At 38.2% G+C, this 10,000-nt stretch overlaps 3 protein-coding genes across 10 annotated transcripts in view; all 3 read left to right on the top strand.

The window, feature by feature from the left end:
• Positions 1-8,849, top strand: part of LOC135234926 (polymeric immunoglobulin receptor-like) — a 109,536-nt gene extending 100,687 nt beyond the window's left edge. The window contains exons 8-10 of the mRNA XM_064300042.1: positions 3,727-3,839; positions 7,365-7,402; positions 7,683-8,849. Of these exons, the coding sequence (XP_064156112.1) occupies positions 3,727-3,839; positions 7,365-7,402; positions 7,683-7,838 (307 nt within the window). The 3' untranslated portion in view covers positions 7,839-8,849. The remainder of the gene's footprint in view (positions 1-3,726; positions 3,840-7,364; positions 7,403-7,682) is intronic.
• LOC135234929 (matrix metalloproteinase-9-like) overlaps positions 1-10,000 on the top strand; it is a 44,784-nt gene that overhangs the window by 26,823 nt on the left and 7,961 nt on the right. The gene's annotated exons all lie outside the window — the stretch shown is intronic.
• Positions 522-10,000, top strand: part of LOC135234928 (polymeric immunoglobulin receptor-like) — a 39,941-nt gene continuing 30,462 nt past the window's right edge. For 2 of the 8 annotated variants that reach the window (XM_064300055.1, XM_064300059.1), the window contains exons 1-3: positions 525-673; positions 1,192-1,524; positions 1,944-2,252. In XM_064300055.1, coding sequence (XP_064156125.1) covers positions 640-673; positions 1,192-1,524; positions 1,944-2,252 — 676 coding nt within the window. In that variant the 5' untranslated portion in view covers positions 525-639. Of the gene's footprint in view, positions 674-1,191; positions 1,525-1,943; positions 2,253-2,698; positions 3,032-3,278; positions 3,364-10,000 lie in introns of all 8 variants that reach the window. The other 6 variants (XM_064300054.1, XM_064300057.1, XM_064300063.1 and 3 more) reach the window with 6 other exon arrangements.

Raw genomic sequence — 10,000 nt, 5'->3', positions numbered from 1 at the left:
TGAACATAATAAAATTGATAGGGGAGTGTCCAAAAGAACCAAATGATGCCTAATGAGTCCACATTTACACCCAAGTACAGCTAACTGCTCAAGAGTAACCAAGCGTAACCAAACTCAGAGTACAACTGTGAATCACACACACATGCGCACACACACACACACGTACATGCGCCCATAAATGTGACCACATCATAAACACCAGCTCAAATGAGTCATTCAGAGAACTGGCAGTGTGATAATATCTTTGGTTGTTTGAGAAAATATCTATGAAAACTGAACAATTATAATTAGGGTCTGCCCATAACTATTTTGGGAATTATGTACAGTACAAAATGCTTAAATATAGTTAAAATTGTGTATGCTGTATTATACATACACAGTGGCTAAATGTTGCATATGAGCAGGTCAAGGCTGTAGTTAAAAGAGTTAACATGGTGAATAAAAGCACCAGACTCCTAGGACTCTTGTTCAAGCTCAAGCTTAAACCTGCACTCACGCCCTTGCCACAGTCGCATGTCATTTCCTTCACTCGGTTAATTACAGCACACACCCAGCTAAGAACAGGAAGGACAGAGACCATTTGTGTTCCTCTCAGATACACGCTCCAAAACAGAAGCGTCGCCTTCAGATCCAGCAGCAATGAGGCTGGCTTTGGTCCTCTCCTTCCTCTCAGGTAAACACACACATCTCTGTTTTACTCTCATTCTGATTGGCTGATGCAATCCATTATTATAAAACAGGAGCGTGGTAGACTGAATAGTGTTAGTTTCCGTTGTACCAGGGTTTTAATCAACCGCTGAGTTTTATCCACGCAATGAATGCTGAGCAGAAATGTGGAAACTTTGTGTGGTTAACCTCATATGGGTTATGTATATGACTGTCTATGGTATATCTATGGTAAGCTCTTGTACATGTTTATATAAGCTGTAAATGTTCTGTAATAGCTGTATTAAGCGATGTGCTGAATATAAGCTGAATTATGCTATTACTGGGTTGGGCATAATTCATGGAGAACACATTCATAACATTAATTTTAAATTAATGTTGTTATAAAATATGTGCATAGTGTTTATGGTGGAGTATTAATCTGAAATGTTTTTCTGTGCCATTGTACTGAGGAGCCTTACTATAGTGATCAAATGGCTACACTACACTTAAGCATTAACATATAACATTTCTTCTGGTTTTTAGGAGCCTACTCTGCTGTCGTCTCGGGTCCAGGGGAGGTGAGGGTCTTGGTGGGTGACAGCGTGATTGTCCCCTGTAGATATACAGATTATGATAAGAATGAGAAATACTGGTGCAAAGGAAAAATACGACTGCGTTGTAGCATTTTAGTGAAGACTGATGGCACCACCAAAGACAAAAGAATGTCGATTAGATATAATCAAACAAAGAGAGTGTTCTCTGTAACTATGAAGGATTTGAGAGAGAAGGACGATGGATGGTATCAGTGTGGAATATCAATACCGGGAAGGTTCAGCTATGATGTAAGGAGTCCAGTGCACATCAGTGTCAAAAAAGGTATTTTTCATTAATCCCTGTCATAGTGCTAATTATGACAGGAAATGACTTTTGAGTTGAGAATATTAAGGCATGTAACATAAAGTTTTTGGTAATTACAGAAAACCTTAATATGAAGCTACAGTATACTGTAAGTGCATGGTGCACAATGTATATGTTGCATATTAATAATATAATAATTAATCAAATATTTTAAAAAATTCTACAAAAATATGGTATATAAATATGTTGTAAAAATAAAAAAACATGCACCATTTTAATGAAGTTATTAAAAACTGGTGAGGTTCTCTTTCAGAAGGAAAGTCATTTTCTTTTTCTTTTTTGGCAAAAGCATTAAGCTTTATATACTATGATGAAATACTGTAATCAGACCCTTATATGTTTAATTCTGTATGTATTTTTTCATATTTCATTCTCAGTCCAGGCTCCAGAGAGGGTGATAAACCAAACCAAAGGAAACGTAACAGTCCGGTGTAAATATCACAAGTCATACGCTGACCATGTCAAATACTGGTGCAAAGGAAAATATCTACTTCCGTGTTCCACCCTGGTGAAGACCGGGGACTCAGATACTCAGAGCCGGATCTCTATCAGAGATGATAAAGCAGAGGGAGTATTTTACATCACAATGACGGACCTCACCAAGGATGATCAGGGGTCTTATAAGTGTGGGATATCAATAAGTGGCTTTGATGAAAGTGTCCCAGTGTATGTTCAAGTGAATGAAGGTATGGAGTAAACAAAACAGTGTTAATTCCTGTATCGTTTCTTATCAGTGTAATGAATTTGAGCCTTTTGTTCATATTGTCAAGAAATCCAAACCAAAATATCATTAGAAAATAGAGATAAGTGAGAAAATATGTATATTGATATGAATCAGATAGAAACTCAATTACTGAGGAATATGTTTCAGGTCATGGGCACAGCACAGTAAACTGTGTTAAATCAGCTCTGGCAGAGTGCATATGGTCCTTATTGGACTCATTATGTGCTCTATTAGAGTATAATTAACTCTGGACATTTTACTGTATGGGACTGGTTCACAACTTGAGGGAAAAGATAGCCGAAATAAAGAAATAAAGAAGCATTTCAGACTATAGCAAACGGAGCTAATTTATTCACACTATGGTAATCAAGTGTTTTTCTTTTCACACATTTTTTTAAATTCCTCTAGGTACGACCATACCAGATCTCTGGGGCCCGGTGAATGTAATTGGGCAAGCATCCAGCAGTCAAACAATCAGATGTCTGTATTCTGCAGATTACACCGATAGTGTTAAATACTGGTGTAAAAAAGCTGGTGTGGATGGATGTAGCCCTGTGGTGGACATTGAAAATAAAGAGAGAGAAGACAGAACACAGATCAGAGATGACCCTTCCAACACACAGTTCCTGATCACCATCAGTAACCTCACAGCACAGGACACTGGCGTGTACTATTGTGGAGTGAAGGGACATTCCTCTCTCAGTGACAAATGGGTTCCGGTGAACCTGGATGTTGAAGCAGGTAAGGGTGCTCACACTGCATCATGGGTACCTGGAAGGATGCTTTAAGTGAAATCTGTTGAAATATATCTAATTTTATGTATTAATGATTATGATACTTTAAGAACCTCAAATCTTAAAGTTCAATTTTTTGCAAATCTCTTTAAAACTTTTTCATGCATATAATTTTGTTTAAAAAATATATATAGACCATTCTGAAATGTCAACCACATCCAAGACTCCAGTAGAATCAACTCCTGCATCCACAGTAGGAAAACCAGAAAAGGGGAATTGGAGGTCAACAATAAAACAAGAAGGAACAACAATGGTGAATCATATGGCAAAGAGTCATCCGTAAGTAAACCATAATCACAAAACAAAAAATGCAGAAATAAGTTGAGCGTTAAACAATGCAGATTATTTGAAAAGGTTACTACAGGAAAATGATACTGTCATGACCAGGGTGACACAATAAAAATAACATCAGATTATACATCAACGTCAACAACGGACCCTCAAAATAATTCAACAAATGTTTTCTTCAAATCTGTGATAAATTTACACATCAAGGTAACCAGCAGCACAGAATGATGACCCCAAACAAAGCTCTCTCCATTTATGACTGCTGCATATGAACATGCTGACATGACAGAGCGTGTCTCTGTCAGAGAGTCAGTCTCTCCTGAGGAAAAGTGCCTCACTCTTATTGGTTGCCAGGAATTTCCTCCCTGATAGGGGGGCTTCATTCCCGCTGCCCACTCTCGCCATTTCCGCCGGAGCTCTTCTGCTGCTCTGCTGTGTGGCCGCTGGCATCGCATGGAAGATCAAACGTGAGTTAATCCTTAGCGGAAAGCAGCTGTCTATTTTCAACGTGGAAAGCACCTGTGACTGCTTCCCCTTTGTGGCGGCAGTGCTATTTTTGACTTCTCTTAGAAGCATGTGTGTGGTGTGTGACGGCCACTCCAAAACTTTCACTTTGTTGTTTTCAAGCCATTTTGTAACAAATTTGGAGGTATGCTTAGGATCATTGCTCTGTTGGAAGATCCAGTTGCAACCGAGTTCTAACTTTCTAGCAGATGTCTTGAGGTGTTGCTTCAGTATTTCTAGATTATCCTCATTCCTCATGATGCCATCTATTTTCTGAAGTGCACCAGTCCTTCTTCCAGCCAAACACCCCCGCAACATGATGCTGCCACCCCCATGCTTCATATTTGGGATGGTGTTCTTGGATTAACAGCCTCACCCTTTTCCTCCATATATAGCGCTGACCATTATGGCCAAACAGTTCAATTTTTGTTTCATCTGACCAGAGAACACTCCTCCAAAATGTTAGGTCATCATCCTGGTGAGCAGCTGCAAACTTCATTCTGGCTTTTTTATTTTGGTCTTGGAGTAGGGGCTTCTTCCTTTCACAACAGCGTGGGATGTGGGAGTCTCTTAATGGTGGATGTAGATACATTTGTACCTGATGCCTGCAACTCCTTCACCAGTTCCTTTGTTGTTGTCTTGGGGTACAGTTAAACCAAAGTTTGTTCAGCCCTGGGAGTTAATGCCTGCCTCCTTTCTGAATGATGCAGTGTCTGTGTGGTCCTTATTAAGTTTTTTTATATTTGTATACAATTGTTTGTACAAAAGCTCGTGGTACCTTCAGTTGTTTGGAAATTGCTCCTAAGGAGGAACTGGACTTGTGGAGGTCCACTTTTTTTTTTTTTTTCTGAGGCCTTGGATTGGATTTTTTCATGGTATCAAGGGCAAAAAGGCAGTGGCTCTAAAGATAGGGACTTAAATACAGCCATAGGTGCCAATTAACTCCCAATTAACTCTTAATTATGACAATTGACCAACCAGAAGCTTCTCAAAAGTCATTACATCAATTTCTGGAATCTTCCAGACTGTTTAAAGAGACAGTCAACTTGGTGTATGTAAACTTTTGATCCACTGTAATTCTGATATAAGGAATTAAAGGTGAAATAAATCAGTCTCTAATCAATTGTTTTAAAATGACCTTTGATGTGAACAAAGTAGATTCCCTAATTGATTTTCCAAAAGAAATGTATGGTAACATGAAATGTGTGGAGTCGTGAAAAACGGAGTGTGAATATCTTTAGCCCAGGTGTATGCAAACTTTTGGCCTCAACTGTAGCTTGTGTGGTAACTTGATTGTCTGGAGGGACACAAATTTACTGGACATCCCATGATGTCCTTTTCGGGGAGGTATATCTAAATGTTTTAAAATTACTACGCATTTAGAATTTCTTCTTTTATATTGGCTACGCATTTACAGATACTGCCCAGAGCCAAACTTAGTGAACAACAGACTTTTCAAAGAGGAAGTGGTTAACCACATCTTGACTAATTTCTCTTCCTCAGAATAAAAACAGCAACTGTCATGTCGGCCTGTTTCTGTAAAGACCCATGGTCTGAAAATCTTCACAGGCCCTTATAATGGTACAGAATGAGAGTGGATATAGTGTATATACCACAGACTTACCACATATTCAACTCTGTTCCTCCTCTCTTCAATTTTCTTAACCAAAGTAAGTTAAGAAACCTCTTTGGTGACAAGAGTTTCAAGGAATATTTTTCAGCACAGATAAGGCTCGGTATTTACCTATTTTCGTCAACAAAAAAAAAAAAAAAAAAAAACTGATTTTTAATCAATTTAAAGACATTTTTACAGGGATTTTGTTTCCATGCATCAACAAATTTGTTCCCGTTTACTGAGTTTGTGATTAGTCTCTGCCAAAGTCCAGCTCTCCTTAGTTACTGTTGCTAAATAATTCCGTCAAGTTTTCGCTTTAGAAGGCAAGCTTCCATAGAAAACTCACTGAGAGGACCCGTCAGTTATATTCACTTTTATTATGTATGGAGTTTATCCAATTGAACACGGACTACCCCTGTGTGTCACGGTACGGGTGCTGGGATCCAGGCGCAGAGTGGGGAAAAAAAAAAAAAACACGAAACTCAAAAAGGGAAAATTAACAAAGACTTTACTAACGACAGGTGAACAAACAGGGAACAGACAAGGCCACAATGGGCTAAAACACAAACTCAAAAAATAATCTAATGAAACCGAAAACAGGAACTCAAAAACACAGACAGGGCAGAACACGGGAAGGCAGAGCACAAGGGAAGGTCAAAAACACAAGTCAGGAACAAAATACAGGCAGGTGAAACACAAACTCAAAAAATAATCTAATGAAACAGAAAACAACAGGAACTCAAAAACACAGGCAGGGCAGAACACGGGAAGGCAGAGCACAAGGGAAGGTCAAACGAAACACAAGTCAGGAACAAAATACAGGCAGGTACAAACGGTTTGTAACAAATAGAATTCGGGAACAAACACAAGGAACCAGCACCCAAGTCAAGGGAACAGAGAACTTAAATAGACAGGGGTAACAAGACACAGGTGAACTCAAAAAACAATCAAACCAGAAGGAGGGGATAAGACACAGGTGGGAACAATGATGGGATGACGAGACAATGAAACAATCATACAATTAACAGGAGGGGAGCAGGACACAAAACAGAAGTGCCGCCATCTGGCGGCCCAACAGGGGAAACACAGACAGGAAAACAGGACCATGACACTGTGTTAATCAAGTGGCTCCCAGATAAATATAGTGCACTGCAATTAATTCATTTCAAAGATAGTCTTGAAAAAACAGCTCTATTTTCCTGAGTAGCCGAACAGAGGCTACAGTTACCATATTCAGCCACGTTAAGTAGGCTAGCCTCATTTTAATGGTGCGTTGTAGTCAAGGTTGCCAGGTGCCTCTTTCATTCTCCTATCATTGAGTCAAAATCCCGTATCTGAAACTGTTTTCACAGATATGTATCTGGCAACAACCTGTCGTTCATGTTAACCTTTATATATGTAACGGGGGAAACTTTCGCCAGCATTCTTCCCGCCGAGTCACTGCCAACTATTAATGACCACTTTTGGAGCCAAGGTTCTCTGTCTCATACAGATTTTCACCCATTTTCAATTTCACATTCAAAGCATATATATATATATATATATATATATATATATATATATATATATATATGAATATTCACTAAAAATTATGAACCTGGAGCACACAATATCAATTATAACAGTACACCACATGGTCACTTGGCCACATTAATTAATAATGACAACAAAAACAGAACTTTCAGTGTTCTATATGGATCTAAGTCTCTGGTGAGACTACATGATCTGTGGTTATATTGTTAGAGAGCTTCTTCAAACAGTACAATTTATAGCTATTTGTACAGAAACAGTATTTGTGGAATTAAGGGGTACCACTGCTGCTTAGTGTGTACAAACCTACAGTCACATGACTCTGACTCCCATTTCGTTTCAGGTAAAATAAGACCAGCTGTGGAAGACAAAAATGAAAAGGTACTTTGGTCTTTGAATGAGAGTGGTCTTTGGAATTCACAAGTGATGTTTCAACCCCTTTAAAATGTTCATGAATTGTTCATAGGAAATAAAATGTGTTATCTTTTCTACTTGCTTTACATTCATTAGCGAGAGTTGTGGTTATGTAGCTTTTATAAAGTCAATATACATTCATAGCCATGACATAAGGAGTCCATAGCTATGATGGTATTCATATGAAAGTTTATAAAGGCTTTATGAACCTACAGTAAAGTGTTGCATTATTTCCTCCCCATTGTAGCCCCCAGGAGTCACTGAAGCGACCTATGCTGAAGTTCTGACCAATGACAGCACACAGGAGCCGAGTGACGTGGTTTACTCCTATGTGAATCCACACCAGTGCTCACAGAGTCCTCCCCCACAGGACCAAGTTGTGTACTCTACTATTAACTGTTGAAAGGCCCATTTTTAGGCATTTTAGACAAAAACTGCCAGACAGCCACTCCACACTCACCAGAATTGCCTCATGCTGAGATTTTATTTAAAATAAAAAAAATTAAAAAATGTAATGTCATTTTGTTTCTTATTCAAACCTGGGTCAAATTTTATATGGCGACCTGCTAACATTCGAAAACAGTTGTTCAGTTGTTCCCTGAGAATTTTTACCAAAATGTGTCCCTCATCAAAACGTGTAATTACATAAGCCTTATAATTATATGAAAATGTCATTATATGGAAATTCGAATTATATGAAAATAAGGTTCATTTTCTTCTGAATGTTTTGCAAAAAAAGATGTTGCTTTTTAAATTGTCAATGGTCTGTAGGAGTTTCACTGCTGGCTGAACGGTGAAAGTATTTGACCCTGGTGTGCTTGCTGTGAGAGTACTGCATTATAAATCTACACCCAAAAACAGTTTCAGTAATGTAATACCATTTCAGCTTTACATGCAAGAAAATGACTGCAACAGAGCAATGAACTTCCAAATTAGTTTTACATGCAAACCAATTGCTGTAACATTGCGGGAATGTAAATCTGACACCTGAGTTCCATCCATCCATCATCTATACACACTTATTCCTGGTCAGGGTCGTGGGGGGTGCTGGAGCCTATCCCAGGATGCATTGGGCGAGACACAGGAATACACCCTGGACAGTTTGCAGGTTCACCGCATGGCATAACCTGTGTTGCAATTTAATGGAATTCAGAAATAAGGGATATCCTGGTAATTTGATAGTTTGCACGTTTTTCACTGTTACTTGGTTTTGAATACAGCCATTTAACAGGAGTTCTTCATATTTGGAGAAAATTGGTTTGGTACATTGACAAAACATGTATAAATTAGAATATAAAACCCCCTCATTGGTTGACTGCTTTTAAGTTACAGAACATTGCAGTCGCATGAAGGATTGTAAATAACCATTTCCTCAATGTCCAAATTCATTTTTTAACTAAACACAGAAATCACAGGCTTTGTATTTATGAATGTGAGTTCAACAATACGACAACATTTTTTCAAGTGTATAACTGATGTATGCTACTAGCCTAACTAATGTATCTGCGCTATTAGTACAGACTGATTGCGCTTTGAATCTGTGGTGGGTAAACGGAAAAGTGGTTGGACATTTTGTCTTTCAGCGTGCGTCCTCAGTGAAGCCACACACGAAATGCACTCAAAATGGAATAAACGCATTTACTGCGCATTTCAGCATAAAGCAGCATGGTGCGCATGAAAGCATTTTCCTCCCTACAAACGCCTTGGGGAACCACTTGGGAAGAAGGCCATTAAACGTCACCATCCACAAAAATAAATAAATAAATAACCTTTTATATTTTACTAAAACATATGCATTGCAAAAATATAGTTAATGTTAAATGTTAAATACACTGACAACATCAAATACGTTATATACAAACAGTAGAATGCATATACTTTTTTCTGGCATCATTAAAAATGTTCAGGAATTTATTTGTAAACACTGTATGTCTGCAGCATGCATAAACTGTGCAAGAGGATGCAGTGACTGCTGAGCATCAGATCTCATAATATTTTTTTTTGTTGGGGCGGGGGGGGGGCGGGCAGTGTGTATGCAGGTTCGGTTTCTGCCAGTTAGGCCCTGAGTCAATTAGTTCCTCATCATGATAAACCAACTCTGGTACATACCAAGATAAAGTCCACATACCACAGTACATCATATGGGGACACTAAATCATGGACAAAATCATTCATGAGCTTGTGAAGATATGTAACTAAAATGTCAGACCACATGAATGGTGAACCTGTGCAGCATTATAATATAAAATACTGCTTTCATGTTTCATGTTGTTTTCTCACAATCACCATTAGCTCCCTCTACTGGGAAATCTGAATAGAAATGGAAATAACAATTTTACAGAATGGAAAGTAAACTGTTAATGTACTGTTTAAAAAAGTATGTTTGTGTAAATTGACATGCATACAGCTTAGCAGAATTTATGTGAACTAGTGTTTAATAGCCCAATGTTAACTAGTGTTTAATGTGCAAATGTGAAATCTACAAATAATTAAACTTAAAAACACAAATAAATACATTTTGATTCATTGATGGTCAAGTTAGGTCATGCTTTTGTAAACACCTCA

Source organism: Anguilla rostrata, chromosome 11, assembly GCF_018555375.3.
Source record: "Anguilla rostrata isolate EN2019 chromosome 11, ASM1855537v3, whole genome shotgun sequence".
NCBI classification, from domain to species: domain Eukaryota; kingdom Metazoa; phylum Chordata; class Actinopteri; order Anguilliformes; family Anguillidae; genus Anguilla; species Anguilla rostrata.
Note: the sequence above shows the minus strand (reverse complement) of the source record. Positions and strands in the feature narration are given on the sequence as shown.